This window comes from Cryptotermes secundus, unplaced genomic scaffold (genome assembly GCF_002891405.2).
Source record: "Cryptotermes secundus unplaced genomic scaffold, Csec_1.0 scaffold1164, whole genome shotgun sequence".
Taxonomy (NCBI): Eukaryota; Metazoa; Arthropoda; class Insecta; order Blattodea; family Kalotermitidae; genus Cryptotermes; species Cryptotermes secundus.
The window spans coordinates 14002-33067 of record NW_019731586.1 but is presented as its reverse complement, the minus strand read 5'-3'; the positions used below and the strand labels follow the sequence as shown (position 1 = coordinate 33067).

The 19066-nt window shown below is 38.7% G+C and overlaps 1 protein-coding gene across 2 annotated transcripts in view; it reads left to right on the top strand.

Annotated features, from left to right (window-relative positions):
* The first annotated feature begins 206 nt into the window (after positions 1–206).
* Positions 207–19066, top strand: part of LOC111867244 (probable cytochrome P450 6a14) — a 22379-nt gene continuing 3519 nt past the window's right edge. Inside the window, exons 1-3 of one of the 2 annotated variants that reach the window (XM_023856916.2) lie at positions 207–264; positions 10264–11212; positions 14844–15065. In XM_023856916.2, coding sequence (XP_023712684.1) covers positions 10282–11212; positions 14844–15065 — 1153 coding nt within the window. In that variant the 5' untranslated portion in view covers positions 207–264; positions 10264–10281. Of the gene's footprint in view, positions 265–5394; positions 5631–10263; positions 11213–14843; positions 15066–19066 lie in introns of those variants that run through there. The other variant, XM_023856915.2, reaches the window with a different exon arrangement.

Here is a 19066-nt window from a genome sequence, read left to right as displayed (position 1 = left end):
AAGAGAGAAATAAACAGAGATAACAAGTTGTAGAGAAAGTCTGGAGTTTCGCTGACTCATGTTAATATTAATGACGTAGATGTGCACACAAAAATAAACCTAATCACGCGTCAGAGCACTACTCCACATTACAAACATCAAATTCTGCCCTGTCATGTTTGCAGATAGATAAAGGACAGTTGTACCCTTGGCCACTGCAGGCCTACCTCACACTGTGACTTGAGAACGGCACCGATCACTACGTTAAGTGGGATACTCGCAAAGGTAACGCTGAACAGAGCGACACATTTCTCGGAAGTGAATTGATCGTATACTGAGACGCCAGATTCTCTGCGTGACTTAATGTTGTAGCTGTATTAATTGGTGGCATTACATTTCTCTAATTTAATGTTTATATATAACAAAAGTAAGACATCTTATTCTCATTCGGTATTATGTGTAATGTAGCACGTATGAAAACATCAGATATGGATGAAAATGCTATCTTAATACATGAAAGTAAGAAATCACTTGGAAAAATTATATTTTAAAAGACGATATTACAGGAAATTCTGGAAAAACGAATCTCCCTCTTTTATTTGATACGCACCTGACCACATAGAAAACGAAAAATTATTAGGAGACACACAGAGGCACACGGAGAGACAGGGAGCAAGGTGACGTCACAATCCTGAAAATTAGGGGCGATACACATAGAGTCTATGTTTATCAGTCTATGTCATAGACTGATAAACAGACTGGAAAGTGATACGGTTATTCTTCTTTAATTTTATCAAAATAAGGAAATTAGGTGTCAAATGTGTCATGATGAAAGCGTGTGTGAAGTTCTGAACTGGATACCTGTCAGGAGAAGATCGAGAGAGAAACGTTGCTGATATATATGTAAACAAAAAGTAAATAATATGTGGTCCAGTGTGCGATTTGTAGACAAAAATTAAAGTTTCCTTCTGTGGAAGGCCGGGAAATTCTTAGTCATCTTACGGATTGTTAGAGTCATGAAGAATGGTTCTACTCTATGGAGCTAGTGTCATCTATATATAATTTCTGTATAATTTACAATATCTCATACATAGAGGCATCCATTTCATAAACGAAACTATCCATGACGGTGCTGTTCAGCAGTAAATATGATGCACTACACAGATTTCTAGATGCATACACGTGTATGTGTACTATGTTCTTGGCTTACCTATTAACATACAGCATTTCACTGGAGCATGCGTAATATTTTCTTTTGTTACTGTTAAATATTCATCATATCAAAAATTATTAATGAAAGAAGTACGTTTTAAAGTAAGTGCATTTTTCTCACTTCCATTAGGTAAAATATGAGTTCCATACAGTTTAAGATATATAGCAGACCGGTATACCATGTTAGGTGGGTACCTTGTCACCACGGCATGGCGCGTCCTCAGGTTGCGGATAGAGGGGCGCCCTCCAGGTATGGATGAAAGGTGCGAATATATTGAATAAGCAGTCGCGGACAGCCGACAAGGGGTGGTCCTCCAGGTTGGGGATTGGGTGTGTGGCTTTTTCCTCACATTAAAAAATAACTTTGTTACGAATGATCAAAAGTAACCTCGGACCTGGACGGATCCTCTGGATAAACGACCTAAGCTAAGGAAAATGGACATAAGGTTCGGTACATGGAATATTAGAAGTATATATAGGGTAGGTTCGCTCAGGGCAGTAACGGAATAAATCTTCAAATATGTTAGATTTAGCGGTAGTACAGGTCAGATGGGACGGAAGTGGCTATTCTTAGACTTCAAAAATAGCCTATGATTCAGCTAAGAGGGAAGTACAGCAAAATGTTCTGATAGAGTCTGGGATACCTATGAGACTAGTTAAGCTAAAGAAATGTGTTTAAGAGAAACTTATGGTAAAGGTAAATATTTGACTGATAAATTTCCTATCCAGAATTGTCTAAGACAAGGAGATGTAGTAGATAACGTAATGAAGAACACACAAACTTTCATTGACGCAAGTAAGGAGTTTGGCCTAGAAGCAAACGCAGAAAAAAATAGTATATGTTGCTCTCGTCACAAAAATGCAGGGCACAATCACGACATAAATATCTGAAAATATGTCACAGTACAGATATTTGGGGACGACGATAACAAATCTAAACCTGATTTAGGAGGAAATTAACTCGGGTAATGCTTGCTACCAATGCTTGCTACCATTCAGTCCAGAACCTTTTGTCTTCTCGTTTGTTATCCAAAAACATAAAAATCAGAATATACAAAACTATAATTTTGCCTGTGGTTCTGTATGGGTGTGAAACTTTGTCTCTGACATTAAGGGAGGCACATAGCCTGAGGGTGTTTGAGAAGAGGGTGTTGAGGAAAATATTTGGACCGAAGAGAGAGATGAAGTCGCAGGAGGTTGGAGAAAACTGCATAATGAGGAGCTTCATAACTTGTACTCTTCTCCAAATATAATTAGAATGATCAAATTAAGGAGGATGAGAGGGGCAGGGAATGTAGCATGAATGGGGGGGACAGTGAATTCATATATGATATTGGTGGGAAAGCCAGAAGGAAAGGAACCACTGGTAAGATCAAGGCGTAGGTGGGTGGACAATAATAAAACGGATCTTAGAGAAATAGGATGTGATGGTATGGATTGGATTGATCTAGTTCAGGACAGGGACCAGTAGGGGACTCTTGTGAACTCGGAAATGAGACTTCGGGTTCCATAAAATGCTGAGAAATTCTTGAGTAGCTGCAGAATTGGCGGCTTCTCAAGATGGGCTCTGTTTCATTAGCAAGTAAGCAGACAGGTAAAAAAAGAAAGTAAGATGTCGCACATATTATTTTGGATTTGCAATAAAAATTCGACCGAAACCTGTTGAAAGGATAGCGAATGCACGGCACTGAAAGTGAAACGTGTACTGTGAAAGTGCCCTTGGTACTCTGGACGGACAGACGATAACACAAAAAAGAGACATGCGCTAACTGTTTTCATTTCCGGTAGAATGGTATCCCTCGCAGGTCCAGACATGCTTCTGAGTCGTCCGTCCTCATGCACTTGTAACAAGGGCAAATAAATATTGACTCCATTGAAAATACTGGGAACTGTGTTTCATTTATTAACTGCATAATTTGTAGTAAATTTCTTTTCATTTTATTTATTTTTTCAAGTAGTCTGCTCAGCTTCATATAATTAACCTGATTAGGTCAGTTTAACTCCTGACATCTTGAATCGAATATCTTCTTAAGCAAATTAATAGCATTTCGAACACTCATAATATTCCTCTGCCCAACAAAGAAAACTAAGTAAGATTTGAGGCTTTCACGGCGGTGACTATGAAGAAAGCAGTCTGCTTTCACCGGTTCTCACGGTCTCTTCGCTTGCAGATTTCTTATATTTTTTCTTCTACCCTGAAGATGGAGGCGATACGTTCCTCCGAAACGTCGGTTAACACCACATATACACGGTGCCAAATCCCAGAAAACTGCTTTCTTCAAATGAAACTAAGTTACAAAAGAGTCATTACTGGTTCCCCTTCTGTGCCTCATGTAAACTATATCTTTATGCTTCATTATTGTCCATTTACGTCTAGGTCTCGTCCCCTCAGTTCAAAGTTCTGTATCTGCTCATAATTTCTCCTGCAACGTTAATCATCCGCTTCTTGATCTGATAATACCAAAAATAGTTAAAATTTATTGAACTCCTCATAGTGCAATTTTCTTCCCTCTTCGGCCCACTTATTCCATTTAGCCTCCTGTCCTCTCCCGATTTTCGACATTTTCTCAAAAGAGGAACACAATTATAGAATTAGTAGGTAAGAGTTGCTTCGGTTATGTGGCACTTATACATTTTCTAGGTTACAGAGACTAGAATATTTCTTTACAAAGTCTATTAGCATCTCTATGCAGATAAAGAAATAATTAGAGGACAAATGTAAATCGAAAATTCCCTCCTCAGTTTCTTGTCACCATTCCTCATGTTCTCGATTAGCACAATTATCTGCAGATCCTATCAGACAAGTTCGTTTGCAGGTAGATACCAAGGGTTTTACAGTTTGGGGAAACAACTTATGGAAACACAGCTTGATGGAATAAGAGGCGATTCTGTTTAGTTTCAAGGTACCATTTTGAAACAGAATTTTGCACTGAAATAAATACTGACGTCATTGTAATGATGTCTGAAAAATAATCTCCACTGCTTTTTTTGCTGCCTTTGGGTACTTTTGCATTTGCTTGCCATCGAAATATCATACGGATGAGAATGAACCTGCTTTGACTAATCTTAATAAAAGGTCTGTCAAAAATCGTTATTCGGCTATTAGGCACTAATCAGATATTATTAGCAAGAGTTCTGTCTTCTGGGATGTAGCTCCGAGTGCTCTGTTGAAAGTCAATTGGGTGAACATCCTGGGACACGTACGATAACGTTTTATCTAAAAGTACATGGATATAAAAATAGTTATTATGTATTTAGCACGATTAGATTAGTACCCTGTTCCTAAATGTCTGCATGTAGCTAACTCCTACATATTCTTCACGCATCCAGTACTTCATGGACCCTGCTGTTTGTATCTAATTTTGCGGGTTTGTGTTCAACTTGTTTTTATTCGATCTGTGTGTTTCTGTCCAATGCCTCCCATACACAGAAGTCTAAGTTATAAAATGTTTATATTTTTAATTATTACTCATATTTGTGTGTAAAGAAATTGCTCTATAAAGTTATCTTTCATATGGTGGTGCGGTATTTTTATAGATCAACGACTGAAATGAAATCCGTGTTTTATGCTTCAATATTAATATTTTGTTCTCTTCTTTGCAAAATTTGCGGGATTTTCTAACCACGAAATTTCGACACACAACAGTTAGTGCTATTAGCCTTATAGCATTCATATTCTGGCCCGGAGACTTGCAATCTTTACTTAAGTATTTCACGTCTTTCTCGTTTTCCTTGTAAGTTACCTGGCAATGCCTAAAAATATACCACGGATACTTCTTTTCATTTCCTTCTCAGTTTTTATTTACGACCGACTTTCAGTTTGACTCGATATTACCTCAAGATTTAATGACCTTGCACTGAACCAACAGAACAATCTAAAGAATTATGAAAATGTGTATATTGTTTTTGTTCAGCTGCAATTCTTAATAACTCACATGTAAGTGGACTATATACCGTTTGCCTAAACTTTAAGAATCTATCACTTTGTCTTTAAGGTACAATCGCGTGTTTCTTATGGGTATCAAAATAAAGAGCTATTATTTCTGTAACCCCCCATGAACAGATGGGCATTTATAATAGAAAAGGATTGCACGCACCGATATTATATCTTTTTAAACAATTTCTTTTGCGAATGGTAACGTAGGCTTCTCCAGTTTAAGCCATTCCTGTACTGTCACTGTCGCCATGTTTAAGCTGTGAGGCTGACAGAGCGAGCCTTGGTAACGATGACACGTGACACGGGCGCAGTGCTCGTGTGTACACTCGTATCGTGCCGTCATCCTATCCATCGCCACAATCATAACGAGCAGACTGCTGCAGAGATTGAACCTCAACATGAATTCGGGAAATATCCAATTGCTGTCGCTGGCGGGATATCCACCTGTCCATACTGGAGGTTATTCCATGTTCTGTTTCATCAGCAGGACAGTAGCTCACAGGTAGGCCACTGTCGCCTCACATCGAATTTCTTTATAACTACGTACATGTAAACATAAAAATGTTTCATTTATTTTCTCACCCAAATTAAACAGGTGAATGGTAAAAGCTAAATAAGCTTATATATTTAGATCTCAAGAAGTCATCATCTGCGATGAAATACCGTATTTACGCATGTATAGGCCGCACATTTTTGCCAAATATTCAGGAGGAAAACTGGGGTGCGGCTTATATTCGAAATATTCGAAATCACACTTCATTTAAAAAAAAATGATATTCATAATTAGTAATACAGGGTGTTCTACTCCTGAAACAATATTCCAAGAAAATTATTTTTTCTATAAGTTCTGTCTGAAAATTGTGCTGCGGCCTATACACGCAGGCGGCCTATACATGCGTAAATACGGTAAATGAAACTACATTTACTAAATCTCACATTGTTTACAGATCATTCATTTTTCAGTAACAAATCAAAAATTTTTATTAAAAATTAAAATATATAAAATATACAATATCAGAGAGAGAGAGACCGGTAATTCACAGAAATGTAATTAACAACAAAGCGACTTTCAGTTTCCGGTTTATATGGTGATAACGTGTATCATCTCATTGTGAGGTCTACGATTCTCCGGGCAGTTAACATTGTCACGATGTGCTCGCCTGTGACGCGTCTTGTTCTGCAGATGTACGTGTTACTTCGTTTCAGAGGAACTGAGGCCTCCTCATTCAGGCCAGGAAACTCTTCAGCCTCCAGGCTGGGGCGGCTGTTCGAAACGTCGGTACGAATGTACCAAACTAAATAGCGTTACATCCAACAAAACGAAGTAATCTGCGGTTTGTATTGTGATGTTTTTCTATTGGAGTAAAGTAAAGGTCAGAGAAACCTGGAGTAGTGTTTGAAATACAGTCTACTTGATTAGGCTTAATCACTACTCACCCTAACAGAGCAGTTCGGACTGTATGGCAGTGTTTGGCAAGATTAAGCAAAGTGACCCTACACTACGAACATAAGGGCAGGACACACTTGCGTAATTAAAATTATTCCAATTTAATATTAATACTTCAAATGCCAGTTTTCATTTAATAAACTTTATAGTCTGAATGGTCACTTAATTAATTTTATCGCGCGATTTTTTAGGTATGGATAATTCTGCTTATCCGATGACTAAAATATTTCGAGACCTCTGATTGCACACAAACGGAAGTTGCCTTGAATACAGGTTCCGGGCGAAATTCGAATCCAGGGCTCGGTGTTCACTGATCGAACACCGTTCGCTCGCTAACGTGAATACCGCGATAAGTATTTTTTTTAATTTTCGTGATAAATTCGACTTTACGTAAAAATAAATATATGGATACTAATAGTGCTTTATCGTGGTGTATTTATAAGATCACATATACTGCGCTGTTTGTGTTCCATCCATCGAAATGGAATAAGTTCACGATAACTTGAAGCTATGGATTTAGGAGTTGGTTTTGGCACATTTGAAGGACCTGCGCACGGGTGTTCGACTGCACGGATTGATGCATATTCAGACAGAGACTCTATAATTCAGTAACAATAATTTCATATTGTTACTGACAAACCATGAACGGAATATGAAATACGGAATCTTCACACTGTATCATATAATCTAAACAACTTTTTATAGGCACAGGCTCTTTTCGATTTTCTTGTTAATATTTCGCGATTTACGTTATACATATCTATACTATCTATACTGTGTAAATATATATATATCAAAAAAGGAACCCGAGCGTATTTCTAATAACAACACTTTCCCCAGGAAACCCTTCCGAGATTGTTCCATCCAGTTCACAAATATTATGAAACTAAATTTCTTAACCTTTAAAGCCCAGTATATAAAGTATCTTCACCGCCTGCTTAACATCACTAAAATTAGCAATCTGTGAACAATGAATACTTACTTGCTTCATGTCAAAATAGAGATTATCTGCTTAAACAGCATTGAGATATTTCTATATGGGGTAGAAATGCTGTCGTTGTGTAGAGAGCATAGAACGTAAATTTGAGAATATTCAGAACTTCAAAAATCGAAGGGTTAGTATATTGTGACGTGTTAAGTATACGTCTCGCGACAAATAACTTCACGCAGTTCTGGATCTAGCGAATTTATTGAACACTCGTTTATACATTTACACAATTCACAACTTCACAAGTACTGCCATCTGCAGTATCACAAATACTTCTGTTGCTCTCGGCGACTGCTACACTTCAACTGCACTCGGCGACTTCACGATCCACACTGTGTCACTCCTGATCACACACTCTGGTCACATACTGCTCAGCTGGCATTTTTTGCCGTTCCCTGTTGCCTCGCGTTACCGGCGGTGTCCCCTTGTTACATCACAGTGGGAAGTGCTGTTACGTCACAGGGGGAAAGGGGACGGAGTGTTGACTGGCCTGTTACCGTAGCAGCGGCAGTTGCTCCGATGTTGTTACGTCACCGCCGCAATGGTTGCCTGACACAGTTGCTCTTCTGTTACGTTACCGCGGGGGAGGGAATGTTTACCGAGAGTTGGGTAATGATGGAAGGAGTGAGGGTATGTGACGTCATTCGCGAGACCGCAGAATTCACGCGACCCCTACTTCCTATTGCGCCATCCACGTCACAGTATTTTATCTACTTCATTCTCGGGTCTTAACAATCGCAATTCCTCCAAGATGTTCCATCCTAGTCCTTAGTAAGAGCCATGGGGCCCAACTGAGTAGATGTCTTCCTTTCTCACCTAAAGACGAAAACAGATCCAGTTTCCGAAAAGTCGAGTCCTCTATAACCTAAAATTCCGGACGATGCAAAAAGTCCAAACCCCCAATAATTCTGTGAGTAAATANTCGGTTAACACCACATATACACGGTGCCAAATCCCAGAAGACTGCTTTCTTCATAGTCACCGCCGTGAAAGCCTCAAATCTTACAATTATCACCTTGTCTTGACATATCGTCTAAGAGAAATATCTTTGTGACTAATGAGGATAGGTCTCTTATTTTTTAAAATAATCTGTGAGAAGCCAGATGGATAGAGTAGGCATGCAACTACCTAGTCTACAAATTTAATTTCTAGGCAAAGTGTGACATTGAAATACAGACCGATGACACTGCAATACAGTCTGAAACATCTTTCAGTGTTGCTTATGTTGTCAGCATGTAGTACTATCGTAATTCACTTAGATTAGTCTGCGCCTGTCTCCATAGAAACAATATGCCAACCAATGACGATCTTATTATGTTACGGAAAACTTTTTTCCCACTCTGCCGTTATTAGATAATTCTTAATGAGTTACATTTATTGTTACTTACGGACGGGACCAAAAGTCAGCAGTGACAGAAACTTATGATTCAGTCAGTTTATATACTTGGCCATAGACAGGATAAATATTAATTTCAAAGATTATATTCGTTGAAATCCTGTTTTAATACGTATATTAGAATGCGTCAGTGGATACATCGTCTGTGGAAGCTCCAGTTAGAGAAGAGACACGTTTGTATACGTTCAGGTACGCCAATTTTGTGCATTCTTGATCATTCTCTTCGTTGTGAGTGTGCTTATCATTAAACAGAAAGAACACTTAATTCCATGTGAAAAATGGTGCATAGAGCATTAATGTAGAAATAGTTAGTAATATTTCTAAAGAATTGACCGCGTACATTCTGCATCTGAGAGCCAAACGATCTACCACGGACTATTATAGTCAGTCGTGTATTATCAGAAAGAGAAGTATCTGGTTCTTTAGTTGACGGCTGCACTGTGGTTACCATATTATTCAGTTCATGGCAAGAACAATGTTGTCAGGTAATGTTGATAGCGACTGCTTTTAAGGAGTTCCCACTAATACTTTAACTGAAGTTATCTTGTCTTGTTAAACGTATTGGTATTTTTGTTAAGGCGTCGGCAGGAACTCAGAATATATAACGTTGAATGAGAGGGTTATTAGTGAATAATGGTTTGGAAATGAGGCAAATGGAGCCAGTCACATCCTAATTTCTATTAATAAACCTGTATTTGTACAGAGGGTCTAATGAAAATCGGAAATTACCTCAGTTAAGATAATGCTTGTTCTGAAAGATTCTTAAACTCAATAAATTACAAAGACCAGTGAAGATATCTCAAAGTAAATTCCAATTATTTAAGATAAATTTTCAGTGCCCACAAGAGATCATATTACCACCAGACGTCCCATCAACTTCAGAAAATGGCATATTAAATATAAAAGTAATTACTTATTATTAATTAGTATTAATCAGGATCACAATAAGTTAACAAACACATCTTCTCTATTAATACCTTGAAAGGATTAGTAGGCTAAATATGAGGAGAGTCATATTACACTTTCAAACGAGAAGAACATATGTTGCCTATACAGTCATAAAATTTATCTGACTCACCCAGTAACTACTGATTGTATTGCCATTTGGCCATGACAGAACAACTTAAAATTTTCCTTACACGTATTTCACTTTAATAATAAAAACCCTGTCACTGCTACCGTATTATTTTTTGAATGATACTACAAATGTCACTTTCAAATAATTCAATCTAAAATTAAGAGTTCTACTTACTTATCGGCTTGTCTAATCGTTTAGATTAATTTGTGTCATTATAATGCTGTAGGTCTGACAAGAAGTTTACATGGGGCTCCTACCTGAAACCACCCTTCTGACCGTGTGTGCTGCGGTAACCTGCCTCCTCACAATGGTCTATATCTACTTCAAGAAGTCCTTCAGTTATTGGAAGGAAAGAAAGGTACCTTACATCGAACCAACATTCCCCTTTGGAAATTTCAGAAACCTGATGTTTGTGAGAAAACCTCTAGGACATATGTTCGCAGATCTTTACAAGAAGCTAGACGGTGAGAAATATGGAGGGACTTACATTTTCACGAAACCTGGATTCATTTTCCGTGACCCAGAAATTATTAAGAATGTCCTGGTTAAAGACTTCAGTAGTTTCCATGATCGCGGTATCTTCGCCAATGAACAGCTTGAACCTCTTACTGGCCACTTGTTCTTTCTTACTGGAAACAGGTGGAGAAATCTTCGCGTTAAACTGACACCAACTTTCACTTCCGGCAAAATGAAGATGATGTTTCAAACTTTGGTTGATTGTGGGCAAGAACTCAGAACCATCCTACACGAAACCGCTAGTCAGGAGGAGATTATTGAAGTCAAAGATATCTTGGCTAGGTACACCACGGACATAATATCGTCATGTGCATTTGGCATCCAATGTCATTGTCTCGAGAATCCAGACGCTGAATTTCGTCAATGGGGAAGGAAAATATTCGAATCAACCATAAAGTTGTCACTAATTAGATCTCTGAGTGTACTATTTCCCTCTGTAATGAGCTTCTTGAAGTTCAGAGTTTTAGATCCCAAAGTTTCAAAATATTTCCGAAGTATGGTGCAAGACACAGTGAACTACAGGGAGAAGAACAACGTTAAACGCAACGACTTTATGCAACTGCTTATCCAGATCAAGAATCGTGGCAAAGTGGAGGAAGAACACGGTTACCTGGAGCAGAATGGCCATGGAGACTTGGAGAACAAGTCTGATGAGAATGGTACGTACCTCCTGTATACGTTCCGTGTAAATAAATACATTCATGCTTGTCCTGTATGGATGAGCTCGAACTGTGCATTGGCTTTCTCAACGAAAGCACTCCACACATCTCTGGGTAACGTATTCTGCATATAGTTACAAAGTTCCCTTCTACAACAACCACCGAAACACAGCCATATATATATATATACACACATATGGCCCGAATTTTGATCATCTTTCTTTCCTCGTATCCTATTCGATGCCCGTAAATATATAAATCTCGGAAATGAGCTGCTAGTTACAGAAATGTAAATTTTATAGGTCATTTTGTCATTTTTAAAATCTTAGGTCTTTTTTTTTCGGTTTTGGGGGAATATTTCGGTAAATTTTAAGGGGATTCTTTTGTTATTTTAGACGTTTAGGGTATTTTTGTTTTGTTTTCAGAAATGTGAATAATATATATGCAAGTAAAATATTCTCACTTTCTCCTGCCTCTACAAATGCAGACTGCAGCTGCATTCCAAATACCAGCTATCACATTATGCAATAATAAGTTGTAATATTGTTCCGTCCTTTCTGTTCGTTTTGACGAAATATCTGACATTCACCATCATCAGTAATCTGTCAGACGACAGGTCCACAGTCTCTTCCAAAACAATTCCTCCACTTAATGCGATCTAGAGCTTTCTCCTTCAAATGACAGTATCCTCTTCTGTCCTCAAGGTCATCCAGCATCTTCTTACGTCTTCTTCCTCATCTTCATCTATCCGCCCCTCTATCTTTCCTTCAATAACTTCTTTTAGAAGGCAGTTTCTCCTTAAAACATGACCAATCCAATTACATATCATAAAATAGTTTAAGCTGGCAGCAGGGCACGACAGCGGTCACTAACACTGCGGCCCTTTCCAAGTTCTATGCAAAGGAATTTGCTTAGTTATAAATATTTCTAGCCGGAAGCCTCGCTTTTTATGACATACTGTTGCTCAATAAAACTCCGTCTGTCTTTATTTTCTCGCCCTTGACCGTACAGACAAAGATACAGTGACGAAAGCTTCTCAGTGTGAAAAGTTGAGTTCTGTGTTGCACTAGAGTTATCCATTTTATCATGATACCTAAAGCAAAGTCATCTAAACCGTGTCATTTAAAACAGATTGTAGCTGAATTCGGAGATGATATATTTTCAACTGACCGTAACATTTTATACTGTAAGATGTGTGACACAAAATTAGAAGCAGAAATACGTTCCACGGTACAACAATATATCACCCGCAGCAAGCATATACGAGCAGTGCAAATTTCGAACAAAAAGTAATCTGTGTAAATATTACTGCAACAGTGTTCATCTGAAGGCAGAAGTAAATCATCGGATTCTTTCAAAGATCTGCGTGATGCTCTGGTGTCTGCAAATATTCCCAGTTTTGGGCTCTGAAAAATGAAAAACTGAAACATTTTCTGGAAGTGAATTGTGGTCTTTCTATCCCGGATAAATCCACCTTCAGGAAAAATTACCTTTCCAAATGCTAGAACAATATCCTGATTAGGAATAAAGTGCACGGGAAGATTATCGTTTCCATTGATGAGACCTGACTGTGAAACTGAGGCTCGCCATGTGGGAAACGTCAACAGCAAACCTTGGAGATTGATGAACCAGGTGAAATGTTTCTGCTTACGAGTGAGGTGTTAGAATCTTTAATCATTCCATAATTTGTAAACTCTTTGACAGGTCGATGTTCCTAATGTGGCCAGAGAGTATACGACACGACGTCGGCTTGCTTTTTGTGACCGATGCGGCCACATATATTTTAAAAGAAAGTAGGTCAATAAAGTCTTTATATATGAAATTGGTGCACGTTACTTGCCTAGCACATGCACTGCATAGAGTGGAGGAGAAATTGAGATCAACATTCACTCAAGTGTATGCTCTCGTGTCGTGGACAAAGAAGATTTGCGTCAAGGCTCCAGCTCGTAAAATACAATTTAAATCTATGACTCCTGGTGTTTCACTGGCCCTGGAACCCGTCATCACAAAGTGGGGAACGTGAATTTATGCTACAATTAACTATTGCTGTCATTTTTAAGCAATGAAAAAAATGTATATTCAATGAAGACAGAAGTTGCGAGGGCAATTGAAGCTGCTCAGGAACAGTTCTCGTGCAGCGAAATGGAGGAGAGTTGGCCTTGATAAAGGCAAATTTCAATTCCTTCACGGAAGGAATCAAATGCTTAAAGGAGAAAGGAGCAACACTAGAAGATTCACTCACTCTCTTGAAAAGAATGACCAGTGATTTAGAGAAATTATCAAGGGACATTGGTAAAATGGTGTCAAGAAAAATGAGACATGTTCTGGAAAAATATTTAGGTTATGAATCATTATGCAGCATTTGAATTCTGACAGAAGAGACCTTCAGCATTTTCAGTATTGAAGAGAACTTACTGCTAGTGGTTTGGTGCAATTCAAGTGCGCTCCCTTTGTGTCTGCAGATGTGGGAAGGAGTTTCTCCAAGTACAAGAATGTGCTGTCGGACAATAGGCGTTCAGTCACCTTCGAGAATCTCCTCATGTTAACTGTCATCTATTGCAACTGTGAATGAGGCGACACTTAAATACTGGAATATATACCGTATATGTTCGTTTATTAAGTTTTCCAACGCGGTAGAAAAAAATTGTATTAAATCCTTTACCTTCAAATTCAATAATAAATTGATTATTTTTCAAACATAAAAACGAGGACGATCTTAAAAGTGTAACGTTGATTTCACAGCCTAATAAAGATTAAAAATATATTTTAGAACAATCTGTAGATTTTCGATGACATGATACAAATTAGGTTGTTTTTTTTAATATTGGGTTATTTCTTCTGGATTTCTTCGGTCACTTTACTGGAGGTTTTTTGGTCATTTTTAATATATTTTCAGGTCATCAAAAACCTGGACCTGCAAATACGTATGTATATTCTCGCTTCCTCTCAGTCCTCATGTATTTAATGGACAATTTCTTAACACCTCCCAGCTTAAGTTCACGCGAAACCATCGTGCAAAAATGTATAGAAATTACTAATACGGGAAAAATTCTGTGCGAAGCGCATTTAATATTTCTATTCTACTTATGTTATAAGTCATAATACCCATTTAAAAAGCCATAAAAAATTGGCTTCAATCAGTAAATGGTAGTGATGGTTTCATTCTGCAATAAGGTACCTACATATTCCGGAACTCAATTTTCCGTTACAGCTGCATCTTACGTCTTTTATTGTTGAACCTATTGAAGAATTGTAGAATATAAGACATGTGTACTCTTGCCACAACCTTCGTTTAGCTCTCATCATGAAAATTTTACTAAAGGGGTTAAATCTTAAACTGAGAATGGTAAATTATTATTTTCAGGAGTTTAACGTTTAGAACTGGATATTCCTCCCAGTGTTAATTTAATCTATTATTAGAATAAATAACGATATATTTCCTGCACAGCATAAACCCTGTTACTTGCATTACAAATATGTGGACTATATCTGTGACGAATTGCTCGAACATTCGTATATATTTTAGTAATTTTCCCTTTATTAGCTCGCTTAATCTGAAATATGCCTTATGATATTGCTTGCCTTATAATATGTGAAACTAGGATCACGCATTTAGCCCTTCTTATTACAGGTTTGTCGATGAACTCACTGGCGGCCCAGGCCTTCGTTTTCTTTGCTGCGGGTTTCGAGACTTCGTCAACCACAATGACGTTTTGTCTGTACGAGCTGTCATTGCACCAGGATATACAGGAACGCCTCCGGGAAGAGATCGATATTGTGCTGAAGAAACATGAAGGCAAGATTACGTATGAGGCCATCCAAGAAATGGAATACTTGGATAAAGTTGTCGCAGGTAAGGCTTGACCGTGGAAGAAAGTTTAAATAATACAAAATGGATGTAATTCATCATTATCGCCACAAATCCCCAGCTCTGTAGCCGCCTCCACATGCATACGAGTATTTTCGGGTCCTAAGAGTAACGTGTTTATGTAGCAAGAAAGCAAATAAGGGAATTTAAAACTTCCTTTTTCTCACCTTCTTTCACGAGGTCATCCAAATGGCTACCAAGTTTTGAGACAGAAAGCTCAGCCCTATTGAAGCAGAGATTCGCAAGCCCTCCTAATTTCGTATGTATTACTTCACTTCATAATTCTTGAATTCTGCTTCACAGTTTCTCTGTAGTATCGACTGTTGTTTCATAACCCTTGCATTTCTAGTGCTTCCATATGTAATCCGGTGCAAGGCATTGCACATACTCGTACTCTCTTGTATACGCGTGGCCTCGACTAAGTTATCAAGGACACGGAACCGCTTGCCGCTCTGTAGGCAGATACTGGTACTGAATATCGAAACACAATAGGACCAGCCTAGCAGGTTCTCACATGACCGATATTTCAGGTTTGTGTCTTTCGTGTTCTTACCGAAATTAACTGACGACTAAATATTTCTAGTTTTATTAGCGGAGACGATCTCCTACACAATATTAAAACTAAATTAAAGTCGTTAAAATCGTTTTAGAAAAGTCGGATTTCATTCTTTTGCTGTCCGTTTGCAGAGCTCTTGCCTTAGAAAATATACTCATCTTCGACTGAGATTATCCAGACGAAATCTTGAATAAGGAATGCGAAGAATTTTTCTCCAATATTTGAGGCGTTATCAAGGGGGAATATATGAATACACACATCTTGAAATAGTGTATAAAAAGGCACTTATCCGTAATGTGGGAGGGAGTACTCAAGAGAAGTAAATCTCTCAAAGCCTCGAGAATTTTTACCATAACAATATTCTCTCACATTCATTGTATATATAATAAATTAAGATTCGAGAGGACTGCAGTCCAGGAAACTGGAGCTTCGCAGGAACATATTACGACACGCGATGGGATACTAGAAGTTCACATTCTTTTCATAATGGAAGGAATAATCCTCTGAGTAGCTAAAAGGCAGTCTACCATCAGTATCAAAGAGAACAGCCCGAAGCTTCGTTACCTTCAATATATTAGCGGAAGACATTTTAAAATTTACGGAAAGTAAAAACTGGTGGCAAAAACTCAAATCATGGAAAACACGTCACCAACCGCGGCGGATAAACAAGGAATAAATGAATATCAGAAAACAAAATGTCCGAGTACAACATCAAATGACTCCTTTCACACCAAAAGAATACGCCACATTTCAAGTCATTTCTAAAAAAAAAAACTACCGCACTGAAATTTACCTCTTAAAATCCATTCTCAGTTCAGATCGAAAACGACATTCTCTCTACCACAAATTCAGAAATCTCAACTACACGGCAAGACGAGAAGAAATTCCCCCAGTTGCCATTATATCACAAATTTAACTACTTCAGTGTTACGTAAGATCTTAAACAAGCAGTCACCATAGTTATATCAGCAATTTAGCGACCTCTGTAGTTTAGAGGCAACGTTCCCACATCATGACTCGTAGTACGCGGGTTCAAATACCCGGCGGAGGTCGTCGAATTTTCAAGGGCGGAGAAATTCAGGGAACAAGTCCTCTGGGAGGGACTTTAAGCCATGGGTCCCGTGTCGTAGCTTTACGGCACATAAAAGAACCTCATATCTCCAAAGGAGGTCACTGAGCCAAATTAACGGACGTTTCCCGCCCAACAGCAGTCTCTAATACCTCTGGTAGATGGGGTAAGCATTATAGATACCTCTCAGCTAGTAGAGCCGGTCTCGCTGGCTGGTCGGGACTGATGGTAAGCACCAGTACCGGTAGGATATAGAGACTGGTAGAAATCATAGAGGGAAGCACAATGGACCAATACAGATCTCAGTGCACGGAGAAACCCAACCTCTCCAATAACTAACTAACTAACTAACTAACTAACTATATCAGCAACTTACATACATCAAGCCATTCGATTCCACTTCTCATTGGAACAGCGTTATGGACTCATATACTCCAAATTCAAAAACATACAATACTATACCAATCAAACAGCAGAGAATAAGACTGACAAGATCCTCCTCAGAGGACTACTCCTGCGGTGACAGCAGAAATGGTACTCAGGAAAGTAAGACACTTGGAATGAACTGCGACTCATGTAAGACAGCACAGAAGAACAATGTACAATGAAAATCTGCAACAGAGGAACTTGTTATTCCTACCTCTGTGTGTCATTATTTACACAGTGGAACAAAGCTCAAGTAATATAAGGGACTTTATACGAGTCATCCACATAACTGAGTGGCCCATTTCAGTGAGACAGATTTCAAAACTTCGGTCATAAGGCAAAATTATTATAACATTGTCCCTAAATGTGTCAAATGCTGAGGAAACCAATTCTCCAGTGAATGCCGAAAAAGCAAATAATACTTCCCCCTAAAAATGTGCAAACTGACACTAACAACAGCCGAGCAAATTCACAGGATGTGAAAGAGAGAGCAAAGATGTACAGAAATCGCAATACCTTCTAAAAACATTAAAATTTAAACAAACAAAATGCCCGTTGCCTCATACAAAGAAACTCCCCCATCTCCCAGAGCCTCCCTCATACTTTAACTAGTACAACACAAGGAAACTGAGTCAGGCTACCTTATACTTTAGGAAAATCGATCATCTTGCCCCACAAAAAATTAAAGAAACGGCCGAAACTTTCTTTCTGAGTTCATTAGAAATAAATTTCAACTTCCAGGGTCGCAACGTCAGATTTCTCCATAAAGTAACAAATTTAGAGCAATCATTACGACGAGCCAAAACTATTGTCGACAAAATTGTCATAATTTTTTTAATTTACAACTCTCTGCACTTTAAAAGATATCACACAGGGAGATGCAAATATACTATGCTTATCAGTACCGCCAGTGCATATTGAACAGGACAGAACTACCATAAACGACGAACATCCGTCAAACCACCCTGTACACACCGATAAATATTATGTTCTGGATTGCAAATGGAGTGCTCAACGATCAACATCTCTTGTCCGAAATCCTTGCAGAGCATAACATTCACACAGCACACATAAACCAAAATCATTTGCAACCTAACAGTTAATTAATTATACCGGGCTATACAAATATCGAACAGAAGGACATAGACATAAGCTCGAGAATCATGGCTGTAAAAAGGTAAAGCTATATCTGTAACAGGCCGTGAAGGCCTATAGGATTGTGAGACGTCGAGGCTGTCAAATTTTCTCTAGACAATCGGCTCACAGATGGTGGTAAGGTTGTCAGCCTTACGAACTGGCCAACCCTCCCCACTGAAACAATGTAGTCATCTAATACTTACCATTAAAGAGCAACTCCTCATGCTTGAAGAAAAGGGTAAAATCGTTCACTTCTACTGGATACCTGCCCACATTGGAATCACCCACAATGAACGGGCCGACATGGCGGCAAAAGAGAGTGTTTACAAAGGCATAGACTCCCAACTATTATTACCCTGGACCGACCTTAGAGCCTGTTGGAAACAGAAAATGTTAAAGGATTTTTACGCATGGGGCTACTCATCGGGAGCACACAAAGGAAAATATTACTTCGATAATTACTTCGCTGATGTACCTTACCCCTGGTTCAACAAGATTAAGCTCCACCGGAAGCCCATCGTCACGCTCAACAGACTTCGAGCCGGGCACTACTGCCTGAAAACCCACCTCCATAGACTCAACATTGTTCCCCATGCGATTTGCGACTGCGGAGAAAATATCGAATCTCCCAACCACATCTTATGGCAATGCAAACGATTTGATGCGGCACGAGAAGACATGCTCAGGAACCTGATTAAGCGCAATGAATACCCCCCGTACAAGATCGAACCCCTCCTCAGGGACATGGACCCTGGGATTATTGCATCGATTGCTCACTACCTAACCCGCATCGACATC